The 22,736-nt window shown below is 44.5% G+C and overlaps 1 protein-coding gene across 7 annotated transcripts in view; it reads right to left on the reverse strand.

The window, feature by feature from the left end:
- Positions 1-22,736, reverse strand: part of LOC110535140 (poly (ADP-ribose) polymerase family, member 8) — an 83,393-nt gene that overhangs the window by 55,688 nt on the left and 4,969 nt on the right. For 6 of the 7 annotated variants that reach the window (XR_016484727.1, XR_016484728.1, XR_016484726.1 and 3 more), the window contains exon 3: positions 10,210-10,247. The exons of the other annotated variant lie outside the window; for it this stretch is intronic. Coding sequence is in view for 2 of the 6 variants with exons in the window: in XM_090191262.1 (XP_090047388.1) it covers positions 10,210-10,247 (38 nt within the window). In the remaining 4 variants the exon portion in view is untranslated. The remainder of the gene's footprint in view (positions 1-10,209; positions 10,248-22,736) is intronic. 7 annotated transcript variants of the gene reach the window in all.

Below are 22,736 nucleotides of genomic sequence, written 5' to 3' on the forward strand. Positions count from 1 at the left end.
AAGCGACAGTGAAGATGAGGCCCCAGAGTCTAATGTTCAAGAGCTGGACCTTGAGGAGGTCCAGGGAGAAGACATGGAAGCCTGAGAGAAAGACAACCAAAGCTTTATTTTCTATACTATAATTTTACAGATGTTGAAAACGCTTTTGGGAGATGCGATGGATCGTTGGGGATCCTTCAATATTCCCTTTTGTTGTACAGTGAAATCATCCCATGTGAAGAGTCAACTCATTTAATTAAAGTTCAATTCGTAACTAAATTGTTTTTTAAATTTCTAATGGAAGGATTTACTCATTTGCAATTATGTGTAGTTATGATATGATGTAAAAAGTTTGTTTCTATCTCCATATGATATGGTAAACATATCCAATGCAAAAAAACAATACATTTAAATAGTATTAAAATTAATTTGCATATATTTCTGTTAATTCCCACAGAAAGTTTCCAACTCTGAATATTCCCCAAAATGTCACCTAGTCATCACCAATGTTTCCTTGTTTTTTTTCCCCACACTGGTCAACATTCAGGTCTACAAACTTGAACATTGTGAAAATTCTGTGCAACTTCCAGTGTGCGTTTCCTGTAAACATTGAGGCTTTACCCACTTTAAGTTACAGTTGTAGTTAACAGTGGCCAAGTAGGCTACTGTGGCTATGTGATCATAATGTAGGCCTACCAGAGTGGCCATTCATCAAAAACAATGGGAAAAAATGCATCCCAACACATTTAAAACAATAGCTGTTTTATCATTCAACCTACAGTAGCAGCCAATATGTGGTGTTACATGTACTGTAGGCCTACATTCCAAGAGATTCTTGAAAAAAAGCATGCAGGGCTTGACATTAACCGGTTAACCCACTTCTCTTTTAAACAAGGAAGTGACTGAAAATGTTGCAGTGTTTGATGCAAGAGACCACTTTACAAAATAAAATGCATTATTCCCATACCGTTATTACAGAGTATCAGACAAATTATACTATTCTCTGCATATTGGGTTACTCAAAATACAAAACTGCCCCTTTAAGACAAAAAGAAAGCTCTCTGACTCCCTTTTCAAAGATGTCTTGACATCTACACGTTTTGTGCTCTTGTAGGAAGCTATCACTCCTCTTTTGCTGACGAAAAAGTTTCTAGAATTGGGCTAATAACTCACTAACTAGCAAAGGATATGAACAAATGGTCAAATGATCTATAACTACATGTAGCTTTCGCTTTCATCTCAAAACAAGAGCATTTACCCATCACCGCTCATGCTGTAAACACAGTCCAGTTCAAAGTGAATGGCACAGAGGCATATACTGTAAGCATGTCTATTTGCATATAGGGCTACTGCAGCTCTGATTGGTTATGGTCGTTCTAGCTATAACAACATCTCTTGCATGGACAACAGTGAGGAACCGCTGGAACCATTGGGACAAACACAACACAGTCGAGAACAGGGTCTTCCCCTCAGGAGGCTGAAAGTTCTACAGCTGCACCATCGACTGGCTGCATCAAATCAAATTGTATTTGTCACGTGCGCCGAATACAACAGTGAAATGCTTACTTACAAGCCCTTAACCAACAATGCAGTTCAAGGAATAGAGTTGATAAAATATTTACTTAATAAACTTAAGTTAAAAAAACACGTTTTTTAAATACCACGAAAATTACATAACAATAGGCTATATACAGGGAGTACCAATACCGAGTCAATGTGAGGGAGTACAGGTTAGTTGAGGTCATTTTTAAAGTGACTATGCATAGATAATAAAGAGTGAGTAGCAGCAGTGTAAAAACAGAGGTGGGCGGGGTCAATGTAAATAGTCCGGGTGGCCATTTGAATATTGGTTCAGCAGTCTTATGGCTTGTGCATAGAAGCTGTTAAGGAGCCTATTGGTTCTAGACTTGGAGCTCCGGCACCGCTTGCCATGCAGTAGCAGAGAGACTGAGTGACTGGAGTCTTCAACAATTTTTCGGGCCTTCCTCTGACACCGCCTAGTATAGAGGTTGTGGATTTCAGGAAGCTTGGCCCCAGTGATGTACTGGGCCGTACGCACTACCCTCTGTAGTGCCATTCGGTCAGATGGCGAGCAGTTGCCATACCGGGCGGTGATGCAACCAGTCAGGATGCTCTTGATGGTGCAGCTGTATAACTTTCTGAGGATCTGGGGACCCATGCCAAAACTTTTCAGTCTCCTGAGGGGGAAAAAGTGTTGTAGTGCCCTCTTCACAACTGTCTTGGTGTGTTTGGACCATGACAGTTTGTTGGTGATGTGGAATCCAAAGAACTTAAAACTCTCGACCCGCTCCACTTCAGCCCCGTCGATGTTAACGGGGGCCTGTTTGGCTCTCCTTTTCCTATAGTCCACGATCAGCTCCGTTGTCTTGCTCACATTGAGAAAGAGGTTGTTGTCCTGCCACCCCAGTGCCAGGTCTCTGACCTCCTCCCTATAGGCTGTCTCATCGTTTTTCGGTGATCAGGTCTACCACTGTTGTGTCGACAGCAAACTTAATGATGGTGTTGGAGTCGTGCTTGGCCACACAGTCGTGGATGAACAAGGAGTACAGGAGGGGACCAAGCACCCACCCCTGAGGGGCCCCAGTGTTAAGAATCACAGTGGCAGATGTGTTGTTGCCTACCACTACCAGCTGGTGGCGGTCTGTCAAGAGGTCCAGGATCCAGTTGCAGAGGGATATGTTTAGTCCCAGGGTCCTTAGCTTAGTGATGAACTTTGTGGGCTCTATGGTGTTGAATGCCGAGCCGTAGTCAATTAACAGCATTCTCACATAGGTGTTCCTTTTCAGGTGGGAAGAAATGGAGTGGGTACAGGTTGTCTGGGATGATGGTGTTGATGTGAGCCATGACCAGCCTTTCAAAGCACTTCATGGTTACCAGCATGAGTGCTATGGGGCGGTAATCATTTAGGCAGGTTACCTTCACTTTCTTGGGCACGGGGACTATGGTGGTCTGTTTGAAACAAGTAGGTATTACAGACTCGGTCAGAGAGAGGTTGAAAATGTCAGTGAAGACACTTGCCAGTTGGTTTGCGCATGCATTGAGTCCTGGTAATCCGTCTGACGCAGCGGCTTTGTGAATGTTGACCTGTTTAAAGGTCTTGCTCACATCGGCTACGGAGAGCGTGATCACACAGTCGTCCAAAACAGCTGGTGCTCATGCATGCTTCAGTGTTTCTTGCCTCGAAGCAAGCATAAAAGGCATTTAGCTCATCTGGTAGGCTCGCATCACTTGGCAGCTCGCCATGTAATCCAACATATTTTTCAAGCCTTGCACATTCGACGAGCGTCAGAGCCGGTGTAGTAGGATTCAATCTTAGTCCTGTATTAACGCTTTGCTTGTTTGATGGTTCGTCTGAGGGCATAGTGAGATTTCTTATAAGCATCCGGATTAGTGTCCCGCTCCTTGAAAGCGGCAGCTCTAGCCTTTAGCTCGGTGTGGATGTTGCCTGTAATCCATGGCTTCTGGTTGGGCTATGTACAGTCACTGTGGGGACGACGTCGTCGATGCACTGAGGTGGTGTACTCCTCCATTGGATGAATCACAGAACATATTCCAGTCTGTGCTAGTAAAACAGTCCTGTATCGTAGCATCCGTGTCATCTGACCACTTCCGTATTGAGCGAGTCCCTGGTACTTCCTGCTGTAGTTTTTGCTTTTAAGCAGGAATCAGGAGGATATAATTATGGTCAGATTTGCCAAATGGAGGGTGAGGGAGAGCTTTGTACACGTCTCTGTGTGTGGAGTGAAGGTAGTCTAGAGTTTATTCCCCCTCTGGTTAGACGTGACATGCTGGTAGAAATGAGGTAAAACGGATTAAAGTGTGCCTGCATTAAAGTCCTCGGCCACTAGGGGCGCTGTTTCTGGATGATCATTTTATTGTTTGCTTATGGCCTTATACAGCTTGTTGAGTGCAGTCTTAGTGCCAGCATCGGTTTGAGGTGGTAAATAGACAGCTACAAATAATATAGATGGTAGGATAGTGTGGTCAAATTCACTGCCCTTGACAACAAACCGCGACAGAGTGGGGTGCGGAAAAGCCCAGTACATCACTGGGGCCGAGCTCCCTGCCATCCAGGACCTCTATATTGGTGTCAAAGGCCCTGAAAAATTGCCAAAGACTCCAGCCAGCCAAGACATAGACTGCCGGGCAGTAGCAGGGTGAACAAATTGTACCAGTGCATCAAGCTCTCCGTATAACAGACTCCAAGACAACTTCTACCCTTGAATGAGTAGGCGTGTCCAAACTTTTGACTGGTACTGTACATACCTACACTACCGGTCATAAGTTTTAGAACACCTACTCATTCCAGGGTTCTAGAACACCTACTCATTCAAGGGTTTTAGAACACCTACTCATTCAAGGGTTTTAGAACACCTACTCATTCCAGGGTTCTAGAACACCTACTCATTCAAGGGTTTTAGAACACCTACTCATTCAAGGGTTTTAGAACACCTACTCATTCCAGGGTTTTAGAACACCTACTCATTCCAGGGTTCTAGAACACCTACTCATTCCAGGGTTCTAGAACACCTACTCATTCAAGGGTTTTAGAACACCTACTCATTCCAGGGTTTTAGAACACCTACTCATTCCAGGGTTTTAGAACACCTACTCATTCCAGGGTTTTAGAACACCTACTCATTCCAGGGTTCTAGAACACCTACTCATTCCAGGGTTTTAGAACACCTACTCATTCCAGGGTTTTAGAACACCTACTCATTCCAGGGTTTTAGAACACCTACTCATTCCAGGGTTTTAGAACACCTACTCATTCCAGGGTTCTAGAACACCTACTCATTCCAGGGTTTTAGAACACCTACTCATTCCAGGGTTTTAGAACACCTACTCATTCCAGGGTTCTAGAACACCTACTCATTCCAGGGTTTTAGAACACCTACTCATTCCAGGTTTTTAGAACACCTACATATTCCAGGGTTTTAGAACACCTACTCATTCCAGGGTTTTAGAACACCTACTCATTCCAGGGTTTTAGAACACCTACTCATTAAAGGGTTTTAGAACACCTACTCATTCCAGGGTTTTAGAACACCTACTCATTCCAGGGTTTTAAAACACCTACTCATTCCAGGGTTTTAGAACACCTACTCATTCCAGGGTTCTAGAACACCTACTCATTCAAGGGTTTTAGAACACCTACTCATTCAAGGGTTTTAGAACACCTACTCATTCCAGGGTTCTAGAACACCTACTCATTCAAGGGTTTTAGAACACCTACTCATTCAAGGGTTTTAGAACACCTCCTCATTCAAGGGTTTTAGAACACCTACTCATTAAAGGGTTTTAGAACACCTACTCATTCCAGGGTTCTAGAACACCTACTCATTCAAGGGTTTTAGAACACCTACTCATTCCAGGGTTTTAGAACACCTACTCATTCCAGGGTTTTAGACACACCTACTCATTCCAGGGTTTTAGAACACCTACTCATTCCAGGGTTTTAGAACACCTACTCATTCCAGGGTTTTAGAACACCTACTCATTCCAGGGTTTTAGAACACCTACTCATTCCAGGGTTTTAGAACACCTACTCATTCCAGGGTTTTAGAACACCTACTCATTCCAGGGTTTTAGAACACCTACTCATTCCAGGGTTTTAGAACACCTACTCATTCCAGGGTTTTAGAACACCTACTCATTCCAGGGTTCTAGAACACCTACTCATTCAAGGGTTTTAGAACACCTACTCATTCAAGGGTTTTAGAACACCTACTCATTCCAGGGTTCTAGAACACCTACTCATTCAAGGGTTTTAGAACACCTACTCATTCAAGGGTTTTAGAACACCTACTCATTCCAGGGTTTTAGAACACCTACTCATTCCAGGGTTTTAGAACACCTACTCATTCCAGGGTTTTAGACACACCTCCTCATTCCAGGGTTTTAGAACACCTACTAATTCCAGGGTTTTAGAACACCTACTCATTCAAGGGTTTTAGAACACCTACTCATTCCAGGGTTTTAGAACACCTACTCATTCCAGGGTTCTAGAACACCTACTCATTCCAGGGTTTTAGAACACCTACTCATTCAAGGGTTTTAGAACACCTACTCATTCAAGGGTTTTAGAACACCTACTCATTCAAGGGTTTTAGAACACCTACTCATTCAAGGGTTTTAGAACACCTACTCATTCAGGGGTTTTAGAACACCTACTCATTCAGGGGTTTTAGAACACCTACTCATTCAGGGGTTTTAGAACACCTACTCATTCAGGGGTTTTAGAACACCTACTCATTCAAGGGTTTTAGAACACCTACTCATTCAGGGGTTTTAGAACACCTACTCATTCAGGGGTTTTAGAACACCTACTCATTCAGGGGTTTTAGAACACCTACTCATTCAGGGGTTTTAGAACACCTACTTATTCAGGGGTTTTAGAACACCTACTCATTCAAGGGTTTTAGAACACCTACTCATTCAAGGGTTTTTCTTTATTTTTTACTATTTTCTACATTGTAGAATATCAAGACATCAAAACACATCCGGAATCATGTAGTGACCAACAAAGTGTTCAACAAATAGCCACCCTTAGCCTTGATGACATCTTTGCACACTCTTGACATTCTCTCAACCAGCTTCATGAGGTGGTCACCTGGAATGCATTTCAATTAATTAGGTGTGCCTTGTTAAATTAAATTAATTTGTAGAATTTCTTTCCTTCTTAATGCGTTTGAGCCAATCAGTTGTGTTGTGACATGGTAGGGTTGTTACACAGAAGATAGCCCTATTTGGTAAAAGACCAAGTCCATATTATGGTAAGAACAGGTCAAATAAGTAAAGAGAAACGACAGTCCAGCATTACTTTAAGACATGAAGTCAGTCATGTATAGCTCCACATTGATCTGGTACTCCCTGTATATAGCTCTACATTGATCTGGTACTGCCTGTATATAGCTCTACATTGATCTGGTACTCCCTGTATATAGCTCAACATTGATCTGGTACTCCCTGTATATAGCTCCACATTGATCTGGTACTCCCTGTATATAGCTCCACATTGATCTGGCACTGGTACTCCCTGTATATAGCTCTACATTGATCTGGTACTCCCTGTATATAGATCTACATTGATCTGGTACTGGTACTCCCTGTATATAGCTCTACATTGATCTGGTACTCCCTGTATATAGCTCTACATTGATCTGGTACTGGTACTCCCTGTATATAGCTCTACATTGATCTGGTACTGGTACTCCCTGTATATAGCTCTACATTGATCTGGTACTGGTACTCCCTGTATATAGCTCTACGTTGATCTGGTACTCCCTGTATATAGCTGTACATTGATCTGGTACTGGTACTCCCTGTATATAGCTCTACATTGATCTGGTACTCCCTGTATATAGCTCCACATTGATCTGGTACTCCCTGTATATAGCTCCACATTGATCTGGTACTCCCTGTATATAGCTCCACATTGATCTGGTACTCCTGTATATAGCTCCACATTGATCTGGCACTGGTACTCCCTGTATATAGCTCCACATTGATCTGGTACTGGTACTTCCTGTATATAGATCCACATTGATCTGGTACTTGTACTTCCTGTATATAACTCCACATTGATCTGGTACTTCCTGTATATAGATCCACATTGATCTGGTACTTGTACTTCCTGTATATAGCTCTACATTGATCTGGTACTTGTACTTCCTGTATATAGCTCCACATTGATCTGGTACTTCCTGTATATAGATCCACATTGATCTGGTACTTGTACTTCCTGTATATAGCTCTACATTGATCTGGTACTTCCTGTATATAGCTCCACATTGATCTGGTACTTCCTGTATATAGCTCCACATTGATCTGGTACTTCCTGTATATAGCTCCACATTGATCTGGTACTTCCTGTATATAGCTCCACATTGATCTGGTACTTCCTGTATATAGCTCCACATTGATCTGGTACTTCCTGTATATAGCTCCACATTGATCTGGTACTTCCTGTATATAGCTCCACATTGATCTGGTACATCCTGTATAGAGCTCCACATTGATCTGGTACTTCCTGTATAGAGCTCCACATTGATCTGGTACTTCCTGTATATAGCTCCACATTGATCTGGTACATCCTGTATAGAGCTCCACATTGATCTGGTACTTCCTGTATAGAGCTCCACTGCATCATTGGGAAGATAACATCTGACAAATACATTTTGACTATATTCCCTTTGTAGTGAACTACATTTGACCAGATTCCTAGGTGCACTATATAGGGAATAGGGTGCCAGAGTCCTAGGGGCACTATATAGGGAATAGGGTGCCAGAGTCCTAGGGGCACTATATAGAGAATAGGGTGCCAGAGTCCTAGGGGCACTATATAGGGAATAGGGTGCCAGAGTCCTAGGGGCTCTATATAGGGAATAGGGTGCCAGAGTCCTAGGGGCACTATATAGGGAATAGGGTGCCAGAGTCCTAGGGGCACTACATAGGGAATAGGGTGCCAGATTCCTAGGTGCACTATATAGGGAATAGGGTGCCAGATTCCTAGGTGCACTACATAGGGAATAGGGTGCCAGAGTCCTAGGGGCACTATATAGGGAATAGGGTGCCAGATTCCTAGGTGCACTATATAGGGAATAGGGTGCCAGAGTCCTAGGGGCACTATATAGGGAATAGGATGCCAGAGTCCTAGGGGCACTACATAGGGAATAGGGTGCCAGATTCCTAGGGGCACTACATAGGGAATAGGGTGCCAGATTCCTAGGTGCACTATATAGGGAATAGGGTGCCAGAGTCCTAGGGGCACTATATAGGGAATAGGGTGCCAGAGTCCTAGGGGCACTACATAGGGAATAGGGTGCCAGAGTCCTAGGGGCACTACATAGGGAATAGGGTGCCAGAGTCCTAGGGGCACTACATAGGGAATAGGGTGCCAGATTCCTAGGTGCACTACATAGGGAATAGGGTGCCAGAGTCCTAGGGGCACTATATAGGGAATAGGGTGCCAGAGTCCTAGGGGCACTATATAGGGAATAGGGTGCCAGAGTCCTAGGGGCACTACATAGGGAATAGGGTGCCAGATTCCTAGGTGCACTACATAGGGAATAGGGTGCCAGATTCCTAGGTGCACTATATAGGGAATAGGGTGCCAGAGTCCTAGGGGCACTACATAGGGAATAGGGTGCCAGAGTCCTAGGGGCAATATATAGGGAATAGGGTGCCAGAGTCCTAGGGGCACTATATAGGGAATAGGGTGCCAGAGTCCTAGGGGCACTACATAGGGAATAGGGTGCCAGAGTCCTAGGGGCACTACATAGGGAATAGGGTGCCAGAGTCCTAGGGGCACTACATAGGGAATAGGGTGCCAGAGTCCTAGGGGCAATATATAGGGAATAGGGTGCCAGAGTCCTAGGGGCACTATATAGGGAATAGGGTGCCAGAGTCCTAGGGGCACTACATAGGGAATAGGGTGCCAGAGTCCTAGGGGCAATATATAGGGAATAGGGTGCCAGAGTCCTAGGGGCACTACATAGGGAATAGGGTGCCAGATTCCTAGGGGCACTACATAGGGAATAGGGTGCCAGAGTCCTAGGGGCACTACATAGGGAATAGGGTGCCAGATTCCTAGGGGCACTACATAGGGAATAGGGTGCCAGAGTCCTAGGGGCAATATATAGGGAATAGGGTGCCAGAGTCCTAGGGGCACTACATAGGGAATAGGGTGCCAGAGTCCTAGGAGCAATATATAGGGAATAGGGTGCCAGAGTCCTAGGGGCACTACATAGGGAATAGGGTGCCAGAGTCCTAGGAGCAATATATAGGGAATAGGGTGCCAGAGCGGATGGATACTCTATAGTTTTAGACTCTACGGAGGCCTTGTACAACAAGTGCCATGGTCTTATTGGACGCTCCCAAGCACTGAGTCCCGATGTGAGTCACTCAAGCCTGAGGTTAGAGGTCAGGGGTCAGTCAACTAATATCATGCATGATGGCAGCTCAGGATATAATATAAGACATGATAATATGATCACATCATACCTAGATGGTGAGCTGGGTACATCTCTGTGAATATGACAAGACTTCTCACACTGGGCACTTAAAAAAAAAAACGCTAGTCAACTTATTTGTTTCTATGAATCCTTCATAAGACTGTCATTACATCTCGTGGTAGTATAATGGACGACAGCCATGCAGAGACACACAGTGAGCTCATGTCGAGACAGTGAAGACGCAGTCTCTTACCTGGGTAGTCATCAGAGACGTGCACAGAGTACGACACCCTGAGGGAGAAGAGAGGAAACATTACCACATAATATCACCGTTATCATCCATCAAATTCCTTTACAAAAGCCCCCTTTCACGTCAACAGTTGTCAGAGTGACAGAACGAGGCAGGTGTGAACAGTAGATATCAGGAGTTACAGTAAACGGAAGAAAAAAAATACCCAGAAACCAGTTGGGCTTATAAACCAGTGCATTACTGTATTACTGTATCTCTCCTGTGATTTGAGTGTGTAGGCTTCAATAAGATCCTAAATGAACCTGACGCAATAGTTCCTGGTTGACTTAACACTGGAGCCGGTGAAACTGGAAGCCTGAGCGGCTCTGTGTGGCTCAATGGATCATCAGGCGCATTGGCAGCCAGCCCCCCTTTGGCCCATTTCCTCACTCCCACCCCACCCCCACCCCCACCCCCATACTCCACGACCCAGCGATGTCTGGCTGACGGTGACATACTGCAGTACCGGATGCAAGCCAGCGATGGCTGGCTGATGGTCACAGTGCAGTACATTAATCTCTTAGCTACTTCATGTTGCTAACATATTCATTCTTTGCCTATTTCGGTTTGATTTAGAAGATTATGTTGCACAAACAACATGCAGATTAAGGCCTACACCATCACTGGTATCAGGCTGTATAGCTAGCTACGCTTGCTCTGACTCAGTGCATTGATTAACTAGCTAGCTACGCTTGCTCTGACTCAGAGCATTGATTAACTAGCTAGCTACGCTTGCTCTGACTCAGAGCATTGATTAACTAGCTAGCTACGCTTGCTCTGACTCAGAACATTGAATAACTAGCTAGCTAAGCTTGCTCTGACTCGGAACATTGATTAACTAGCTAGCCAGCAGCTAACTAAACTCAGCAAAAAAAGAAACGTCCCTTTTTCAGGACCCTGTCTTTCAAAGATAATTTGTAAAAATGAACCATAAACAATTAATGAACTGTGGAACGGTCATTAAGACACTAACAGCTTACACACGGTAGGCAATTAAGATCACAGTTATGAAAACTTAGGACACTAAAGAGGCCTTTCTACTGACTCTGAAAAACACCAAAAGAAAGATGCACAGGGTCCTTGCTCATCTGCGTGAACGTGCCTTGCAGCATGCCTAAGGAGGCATGAGGACTGCAGATGTGGCCAGGGCAATAAATTGCAATGTTCGTACTGTGAGATGCTTAATACAGCACTACAGAGAGACAGGACGGACAGCTGATCATCCTCGCAGTGGCAGACCACATGTAACAACACCTGCACAGGATCGGTACGTCCGAACATCACACCTGCGGGACAGGTACAGGATGGCAACAACAACTGCCCGAGTTACAGCAGGAACGCACAATCCCTTTATCAGTGCTCAGACTAGAGGTCGACCGGCATGGCCGATTAATTAGGGCCGATTTCTAGTTTCATAACAATCTATAATCTGTATTTTTTGGATGCCGATTATAGCTGATTACCATTGCAATCCACGAGGAAACTGTGCGGCAGGCTGACCACCTGTTATGCGAGTGCAGCAAGGAGCCAAGGTAAGTTGCTAGCTAGCATTAAACTTATCTTATAAAAAACAATCAACACAAGGGGCGCTGTTTTCAAACACCACTGAGGCTCTGTAATCCGAAGGTTAGCAATGCTAACAAGTACATGTAAAATCCTATAGAGAATGATAACTAAAAGCTAACGAACGCATTGCCAACATTTTATCGTCTCTGACCAAAACTATACAAAATGTCACTCACAGTTTGCTGCACGCACAAAACAAATAATTAGACAACAAGGCTCTTGATCCAGGAGGGGATTCTCTGCTGTTACCAAGAGAAGATTAATAAATGGAAGAAGCTAACCACTAAAATGCATCTTGTTATGCTCATTACACATTAGCAAACCAAATGCACCACTGCAGAGCATTTACCACATTTCAAACAGTTAACTAAATAGTTATAAAAAAGGTCTCTAGCTATTTAGTTGCGAATTCCTATAATGTAACTAGATCACCTGATGCGCACCACAGCAAGTGATGGAACGGCTCACATCGTTATTGTTATTTGTTGTAAACAAAACACCACAGGGCTGAGGACAGGTGAAATGAAGAACACAACCTTCTTTATCTCCTTAAAATGAAGAGTGACCTCGGGTATTTACTTAAAAAAAGTAGCTACAAATATTTACATGTATTAAAAAAACTGAAATGAAAATGGTCTCAACGGTATTGAAAAACCATCCCATGGCCCAATACACTGGTTAAATACAGTTGAAGTCAGAGGTTTACATGAACGAGTTTTAATGACTCCAACATAAGCATTTCAACCACTCAACACATTTCTTGTTAACAAACTATAGTTTTGGCAAGTCGGTTAGGACATCTACTTTGTGCATGACACAAGTCATTTTTCCAACAATTGTTTACGGACAGATTATTTCACTTATAATTCACTGTATCACAATTCCAGTGGGTCAGAAGTTGACATACACTAAGTCGACTGTGCCTTTAAAAAGCTTGGGAAATTCCAGAAAAGCATGTCATGGCTTCAGAAGCTTCTGATAGGCTAATTGACATCATTTGAGTCAATTGGAGGGGTACCTGTGGATGTTTTTCAAGGGCTACCTTCAAACTCAGTGACACTTTGCTTGACAACATGGGAAAATCAAAAGAAATCAGCCAATCAGACGAGTCTGGTTCATCCTTGGGAGCAATTTCCAAACGCCTGAAGGTACCACGTTCATCTGTACAAACAATAGTACAGTATAAACACCATGGGACCACGCAGCTGTCATACTGCTCAGGAAGGAGATGCGTTCTGTCTCCTAGAGATGAACGTACTTTGGTGTGAAAAGTGCAACTCAATCCCAGAACAACAGCAAAGAACCTTGTGAAGATGCTGGAGGAAACAGGTACAAAAGTATCTATATCCACAGTAAAACGAGTACTATAGCGACCTAACCTGAAAGGCCGCTCAGCATGGAAGAAACCACTGCTCCAAAACCGCCATAAAAAAGCCAGACTACGGTTTGCAACTGCACATGAGGACAAAGATCATACTTTTTGGAGAAATGTCCTCTGGTCTGATGAAACAAAAATAGACCTGTTTGGCCATAACGACCATTGTTATGTTTGGAGGAAAAAGGGGGAGGCTTGCAAGCCAAAGAACACCATCCCAACCGTGAACCGCACGGGGGTGGCAGCATCATGTTGTGGGGGTGCCTTGCTGCAGAAGGGACTGGTGCACTTCACAAAATAGATGGCATCATCAGAAAGGGAAATTATGTGGATGTATTGAAGCAACATCTCAAGACATCAGTCAGGAAGTTAAAGCTTGGTCGCAAATGGGTCTTCCAAATGGACAATGACCCCGAGCATACTTCCAAAGTTGTGGCAAAATGGCTTAAGGACAACAAAGGCAAGGTATTGGAGTGGCCATCACAAAGCCCTGACCTCAATTCCATAGAAAATTTGTGGGCAGAACTGAAAAAGTGTGTGCGAGCAAGGAGGCCTTCAAACCTGACTCAGTTACACCAGCTCTGTCAGGAGGAATGAGCCAAAATTCACCCAACTTATTGTGGGAAGCTTGTGGAAGGCTACCCAAAACGCTTGACCCAAGATAAACAATTTAAAGGCAATGCTTGGACTGAAAACCCACAGGACTGTAGATCTCCAGGAAGAGGGTTGGACTGAAAACCTACAGGACTGTAGATCTCCGGGAAGAGGGTTGGACTGAAAACCCACAGGACTGTAGATCTCCAGGAAGAGGGTTGGACTGAAAACCTACAGGACTGTAGATCTCCAGGAAGAGGGTTGGACTGAAAAGGCTATTGATGCACGCTTCCAGGAGAAGAGGTTGTGTCTGTGTGCTGTAGATAAATGTAGGATCTGATTTAGTCTTGTCACCCAGAACAACCTACTGTTCCTGTTCCACATTACTGCTTTCTTCAGTTTGTTGTCCCAGCGTCTTAAAAATCAGTTGTCTGACCACAACAGACACTGCTCCCTTGCCTCCCTCACATTCGCAGGGCCAAAGCACTGTTGAAGTCTGGGCCGTTTGTTGTCTACCTGGGAGGCTAAAGCCAGCAGAGACCATCTGAAGGGCATTTTAAAAACACTAGATCTGGCTAGGGAGCCAGTGGGACCCTGTTAATCTTCGAAGTGACAGGACCCGTTGATTGCTGCTAATCAAAAACTCTGAAAGTTTGGAGTGACAGAATTTGACTTGATGAAATGACAACTCAGTCAGCAGCTAATGTCTTAATCCAACGATGACATACGTTCCTCAGACATCGGCGTAGTGTATACTATAGACAGATGCTAGCGTAGTCCCTCTCTGTGTGTGTAAAATTACATATTTACCTGATTTGTTTAAGCATATAATTGTTAACTATTAATATTAACAATAGTAAGACATGTATATTCTACCAATGCTGTTGTTTTGATTAAATATGGTTCCCCTTTTCAATGTTCACTCCCTGCCGCTGGTCTGGGCTTATGGTCAAGGCCATGGGATAGAGATAAACTTGAGGAACAGGATGGACCTGTAATGTTCCAATCGTCTTTGCTTTTGAGTAACTTGGTCACACGGCATAAAGACGAAGAGCCTCTCAGAGTGACCACAGTTCTTCAGTCCATCCTGTTCTTTTTGCTATCTTCCACGGGCACAGCTGTGTAGTGATATGAAGTGAACAGAGACTGAGCTTGAGCGTCATTGACAAGTCAATCAGCAGAAAGGAGTAACGCTATAGTTTGTTTGTACACTATGACCTCACACACCCCATACACAGAGCCACGAGAAGAAAACAAGGGAGCTTATGATGCCCAGATCTGCCGGGGAGGGGTGGAACCAACCATGAATAAGACGTTTTTGGGGGTTTCTATATAAACACCTCGAGTTTCAGTATTATTCGCGTTCGCAAAGATCACTGGTCGATGACCAGCTCCATTATTACAATAATTAATCAATATTAAATATATTATTACTTCTTATCCCTGCACGTCACATTACTCTGGATGGCAAAGTGATGTGTAATTCCTATTGGAATCCAGCCTGAGAAAATCCAACATTTGGATATATATTTTTTTATTCACAATGACTGCCAGGGTTGGGAAGACTATGATATGAGAGCAGCCCTATAGCCCAGCCCAGTCCTATCCCCCAGCCCTATAACACTGCCCTATAACCCCTCCCAGCCCTTAAAACATCTAAACAAAGACAAACATTTCGGTTACGGTTGCAATAAGTCCAAGTAACAGATTGAAATAGTTTAGAAAAATGCATGTCATTTATATATATGAGTAGAATAAGATTAAAATCAATGCAATTTTTTTTTAAATTTTGTTTCAATATCTAGAAAATGTAAGAAAGGATATCAACCTGCAAGATAACACCGAGCATGGTTTTGGTTGAACTCTGGTTATTAACACCAACACTGGGGTTATTTTTTACACCACTGAGTGTTAAATTTAACTCTTCAATCAACACTAGAAATGCTACACAGCAAAATCAACACTAGTTAACACTGGTCAATTTGCTGTGTGCCATGAAAAGGGTTATTCTGGAAAACCGTAGAGGCCACGTCAAGAACCCCACGTTTAACTAAAGGTTCTTAAAAAATAATAATAATAATGTTTTTAAATAATAAATAAAATAATTGAGAGTTTACCTTTAAGACCAGAGGAAGAACCATTTAAGAACTAGGACTGACCCCTCATTTAGTCAAGCGGTCGATTGTTTGGTCAATAGGCTGTTGGTTGACCGAGAAGTATTTAGTCATGCAAATAGACAACAAAATAAATGAATCATGGCACAGGAGACACCGGTCTGTTTCTCCAGAACGTGAATTGTTTGCCCTTTGATTGTTAGTGTTGATCAATTCCTCAGATCACCAGTAGTAGCCTACATTAGAGGTAATGGAAATTAACGGTTAATGTACAATGTTTGATTACATTATTTCAACAAACGTTAAACCCATGGAGCTGCAATAATCACGTAGCCAATTAGTGAAGAGAAAGAATCCTGCTAAAGCGTTCAATGCCACGATTCAGAGAAGGGCACAGGGCCAGATGTGATGGGTCTTTTATTAGTGTCTAGCAGAGAAGTCAATAAGCTCTTTTGAAAATCCAGTTTCAACTGTTCAGAGCTGCCCTTCATTATGTCATTAGAACCCAAATGGACTACGATAGAATCAATGTCCATGTCCTGACGTAGTCCATTCAGGAGCAGCTTAGTAATGTCATTTACTCCAGCTCTGGGATATAGGACATTGTTTTTTCACCAGGAACGGTCACATTTCTTACCGTGAAGCTGTCCAAAATCACGGCTGGCGAGAAGGACGAGGAAATCCGCCCACTCCCGCGCTTCACAGGATCCGGTTGCCGACGTCGATTTCGAAATCGTAGTAGTAGGCACTGCTGTCGCAAAACACAGGCACCCCCAGTGACTAAGGTTCCTCAAACGTATTTAAAAACAGTTACTGCTCTGATCCAGTGGAAACGTCACAGAATACCTGATTACTTCTTATCCCTTTCCACAAATAGTCCACAGCTGTGTCTGTCCCGAGCTCACTGGCAAAGGAAACTGAGGGCACAGAATATTTTATAAAATGCTGCAAGTTTGCTAGCGTTCAGGCCAGACACAGTTGATACAATGTTTCAAGTTGATTGCAGACAGGCCATGCATAGCCAATGTGATGTATATCCCATACATATTTATTTTAAATCAGGATATTTTCTACCCACAGGGTGCAATGTTTCTATTTGTTGGCTTTATGTATGCTATTTTTACACAGTTACGTTTAGATTCGTATAATTCTTAATTGAATGTAGGCTAACCACATGATAATGATTTTGAGATAGACTATTATAAATTATAACTGGCACAGAGATCAGTAGAAATGGTAGGCAGGCAGAATCAGCGAAGGCCAGCAGCATGAGGAGGGGTCAGGTTATCTTGATCTCTGGCTCCCTCTTAATTATTTAATCAAACTGTGTGCTTAAAAAAAAGACAAGTTCAATACATATAGTTGATTTTTTATTAAAACACATAGGGTGTGTCTATATATGGGAAAAAATACACATTTTAAAAAAAGACAACGGCTCTCGGGGACAAGCCAATTAAAGAACCTTCTTTTCAGAGTAGACTTCAGATGTTTCTCACAAGTGTCTGAATGTTACAGTAGACAGGAAACATGTGACTTCCCTGTTCTACCATAATGACACAGAGTCCACACACACACACACACACACGACAGGAAGAAGAGTCTTGGTTGAGAAACAAAAAAAAAGGCCTCATTGCTTTCGATGCACTTTGGAAAAACTGTCTGCTTCAGAGTGACTGATGTCTGTCAACCGGCCCTTACAGGTCCTTTTGAAATAAAGTACTGCCAGATGAACGACAAGACAACAAGCATTGTGGTTTTTATTTTATTTTAAACAGCTTGACGGTTCCTGCCAGTCATCACCCTTCTTAGAACCTGAGGCCATGTGGAACCCTATCTGAGACATTGTACTACCCAGGTAGTGTACTTTTAGAATCCGTGTGTCTAATACCATTCCACTGACTCCGCTCCAGCCATTACCACGAGCCAGTCCTCCCCATTTAAGGTGCCACCAACCTCCTGTGAGACACAGGCATGACACAGGCATGACACAGGCATGACACAGGCATGACACAGGCATGACACAGGCATGTCATTATATCAGCAAGGGAAAACACTACATTAAACTTTACTCTTCAATTAACGCAGAAACACACCCTCCCTTCCTCACACACACCCTCCCTTCCTCACACACACCCTCCCTTCCTCACACACACACCCTCCCTTCCTCACACACACACCCTCCCTTCCTCACACACACACCCTCCCTTCCTCACACACACCCTCCCTTCCTCACACACACCCTCCCTTCCTCACACTCATAAACACACACCCTCCCTTCCTCACACACACCCTCCCTTCCTCACACACACCCTCCCTTCCTCACACACTGTCTCACACACACCCTCCCTTCCTCACACACACCCTCCCTTCCTCACACACACCCTCCCTTCCTCACACACACCCTCCCTTCCTCACACACTGTCTCACACACACCCTCCCTTCCTCACACACTGTCTCACACACACCCTCCCTTCCTCACACACTGTCTCACACACACCCTCCCTTCCTCACACACTGTCTCACACACACCCTGCCTTCCTCACAGTCTCACACACACCCTCCCTTCCTCACACACTGTCTCACACACACCCTCCCTTCCTCACACACTGTCTCACACACACCCTCCCTCACACACACCCTCCCTTCCTCACACACACACCCTCCCTTCCTCACACACTGTCTCACACACACCCTCCCTTCCTCACACACAGTCTCACACACACCCTCCCTTCCTCACACACTGTCTCACACACACCCTCCCTTCCTCACACACACCCTCCCTTCCTCACACACACCCTCCCTTCCTCACACACACCCTCCCTTCCTCACACACTGTCTCACACACCCTCCCTTCATCACACACACCCTCCCTTCCTCACACACACCCTCCCTTCCACACACTGTCTCACTCTCATACACACACACACCCTCCCTTCCTCACACACACCCTCCCTTCCTCACACACACCCTCCCTTCCTCACACACTGTCTCACACACACCCTCCCTTCCTCACACACTGTCTCACACACACCCTCCCTTCCTCACACACACCCTCCCTTCCTCACACACACCCTCCCTTCCTCACACTCATAAACACACACCCTCCCTTCCTCACACACACCCTCCCTTCCTCACACACTTCCTCACACACACCCTCCCTTCCTCACACACTGTCTCACACACACCCTCCCTTCCTCACACACTGTCTCACACACACCCTCCCTTCCTCACACACTGTCTCACACACACCCTCCCTTCCTCACACACTGTCTCACACACACCCTCCCTTCCTCACACACTGTCTCACACACACCCTCCCTTCCTCGCACACTGTCTCACACACACCCTCCCTTCCTCGCACACCGTCTCACACACACCCTCCCTTCCTCACACACTGTCTCACACACACCCTCCCTTCCTCACACACTGTCTCACACACACCCTCCCTTCCTCACACACTGTCTCACACACACCCTCCCTTCCTCACACTCATAAACACACACCTCTCTTCCTCACTCTCTGTCTCACTCTCATACACACAAACCCTCCCTTCCTCACACACTGTCTCACACACACCCTCCCTTCCTCACACACACCCTCCCTTCCTCACACACTGTCTCACACACACCCTCCCTTCCTCACACACTGTCACACACACCCTCCCTTCCTCACACACTGTCTCACACACACCCTCCCTTCCTCACACACTGTCTCACACACACCCTCCCTTCCTCACACTCATACACACACCCTCCCTTCCTCACTCTCATAAACACACACCCTCCCTTCCTCACACACGGTCTCACACACACCCTCCCTTCCTCACACACTGTCTCACACACACCCTCCCTTCCTCACACACTGTCTCACACGCACCCTCCCTTCCTCACACACTGTCTCACACACACCCTCCCTTCCTCACACTCATAAACACCCTCCCTTCCTCACACTCATAAACACACGCTCCCTTCCTCACACTCATAAACACACGCTCCCTTCCTCACACTGTCTCACTCATACACACAAACCCTCTCTTCCTCACTCTCTCTCACACAAACCCTCCCTTCCTCACACTCAAACACACACCCTCCCTTCCTCACTCTCATAAACACACACCCTTCCTTCCACACTGTCTCACTCTCATAAACACACCCTCTCTTCCTCACTCTCTGTCTCACTCTCATAAACACACACCCTCCCTTCCTCACTCTCATAAACACACACCCTCTCTTCCTCACTCTCTGTCTCACTCTCATACACACACCCTCCCTTCCTCACTCTCATAAACACACACCCTCCCTTCCACACTGTCTCACTCTCATAAACACACACCCTCCCTTCCTCACACTCTGTCTCACTCTCATAAACACACACCCTCTCTTCCTCACTCTCTGTCTCACTCTCATAAACACACACCCTCTCTTCCTCACTCTCTGTCTCACTCTCATACACACACCCTCCCTTCCTCACTCTCATAAACACACACCCTCCCTTCCACACTGTCTCACTCTCTTAAACACACACCCTCCCTTCCTCACACTGTCTCACTCTCATAAACACACACCCTCCCTTCCTCACACTCTGTCTCACTCTCATAAACACACCTCTCTCTCTGTCTCCCTCACTCTCATAAACACCTCTCTCACTCACTCTCAAACACACCTCTCTCACTCACTCTCATAAACACACACCCTCTCTTTCTCACTCTCTGTCTCACTCAAACACACACCCTCCCTTCCTCACACTCTGTCTCACTCTCAAACACACCTCTCTCTGTCTCCCTCCCTCACTCTCATAAAAACACTTCTCTCACTCACTCTCATAAACACACCTCTCTCTCGGTCTCCCTCACTCTCATAAACACACCCCTGTCGGTCTCCCTCACTCTCATAAACACACCCCTGTCGGTCTCCCTCACTCTCATAAACACACCCGTCTTGTAAGGGTTTTGACTTGAGGTTATTATTTATAGGGGTGCCAGAAAACATTGGTTTCTCCTTTTGGTTTGGGAGGGAATGAGTCCCATCTGGTCCGTCAAGTCTACACCAATACAAAGGACTTATGCAAAAGTCAGGATGGAAATAAACTTTTCAGAAACCCTTAAAACATTAGAAAGAACTTCAAAAACAACTATATTCTTTTGAGTGGGTTGTATTACCAACATAAATTATTACACACACACACATAATATAACACAATGAGTTCTGGTTCCTCCAGAAATGTCCTGTACCTCGGGCCTAAAAAAATAAAAATTTTGAATTTAAAAATTTAAAAAAGGAGTCCAGCCCGGTAAAGGAGTTCAGGGAACTCCCGTGACCTTAGTCACGCAATGTTTGTCCGTTCATTCCGTGTAGCGTAAACCCGGTATTAAACCATACAATCAATAAAACAATTATTTTACCACAGAACTTTAAAGCGTATCAACTCTTACTAAGTCCTCAACTACAACTAACTACACAAATCATCACCGTATATGTCATATCAAAACAAATGAAATACCGTATACAAAAAGGTGGTAGTCAGTCGGTCAGTCAGACAATCCAATCCGCCAACAGATCTCCAGCAGAGAAAGGCCACGAAGAACAGAGAGGTGTAAGTTCACGGACGCAAAGAGTGGATCCGATCCTGGGTAAACTCTATCAGGCTACAAAACACACGGAATAGAGAAGCTTCGGGAACTGAGGGTTGAACACATCCTCCTTCACCTTGGCACCTTGGCATAGATTATACAAGTGTCTGGAACTTCCTGTGTGGAAGCACCTGCTTTCAATATACTTTGTATCCCTTGTTTACACAAGTGTTTCCTTTATTTTGGCAGCTACCTGTGGAATGGCCAGAGAGGTATCACTTGCAACAAAATGGAATATAACATTGAAGATAAAGTTTGTGTGTACAACATCTAAAAGACTTGCGTCACCATACAGAGAGATTTCCCATTTCAACCATATCACATTCTGGGTAACTACAGAGTTGACCCTACCGGGGGGGGGGGGGGGGGGGGGGACAACAACAACACAATAAAAACAAGATGAATCAAAAAAAACGATCACATTATGTCCCTCAGAATGGATCTAAACTGGCCAATGGAGATCAGCGAGTCCAGCTTCAAGGTGGCCTAAAGGCTATTCCACGAGCAGGGGGAATAAAAACAAGTATTCCCCCCCCCCCCCCCCCCAGCTCAGTGGAGACCCGCAGGACACCCAGAACCAGCCAGGGGGAGGGCTGGATCTCCAATTAATATGGGAGCTGAGGTAGTGGGGGGAGTCTCTGAAGAAGTGCTTCACATACAAAATGCCCTTCTGGAAGTCAGACTGCCAGCCAACAGAACTATACAAAATGCAGTGATGTGAATGAGAAAAAACTGTCCCCAGTGGTAAACCACAATGCTGAGTGATGGACTGAGTCTGAAGGTTTTAAAAACAGAGACTGCAGAATGCATGGAGATTAGATCACCATAATCAACTACTGGGAGAAGAGTTTGCTTGAACAATCTTCCTTCTACTTTTCAAAGTGAGGCAGGAATTCTTTCTACAAAAAAAGAAACCAAACTATATGCTCAGCATTTCAATGTGCGTTTTAAAAAAGAGAGAGCTTATCGTCAATCAAAAATAGTCATTAATAAGTCATTATAAAAATTTAAAAGATGGGTAACTTGCTCAATTTGGACTCCATTTAAAATGTGCAAAATACGCAGGTACCCAGGGTCAGTATTACGAAACCTAGAGAATGACACAACTGTGGTTTTATTAACATCTAGCACGAGTTTCAGATCAGGAAGACATTTTTTAAATGACTACAGAGTCAACCCTACCCAAGTCCAGGATATAGTAATGACTACAGAG

This window comes from Oncorhynchus mykiss, chromosome 11 (assembly GCF_057628025.1).
Source record: "Oncorhynchus mykiss isolate SJ-2025 chromosome 11, ASM5762802v1, whole genome shotgun sequence".
NCBI lineage: Eukaryota > Metazoa > Chordata > Actinopteri > Salmoniformes > Salmonidae > Oncorhynchus > Oncorhynchus mykiss.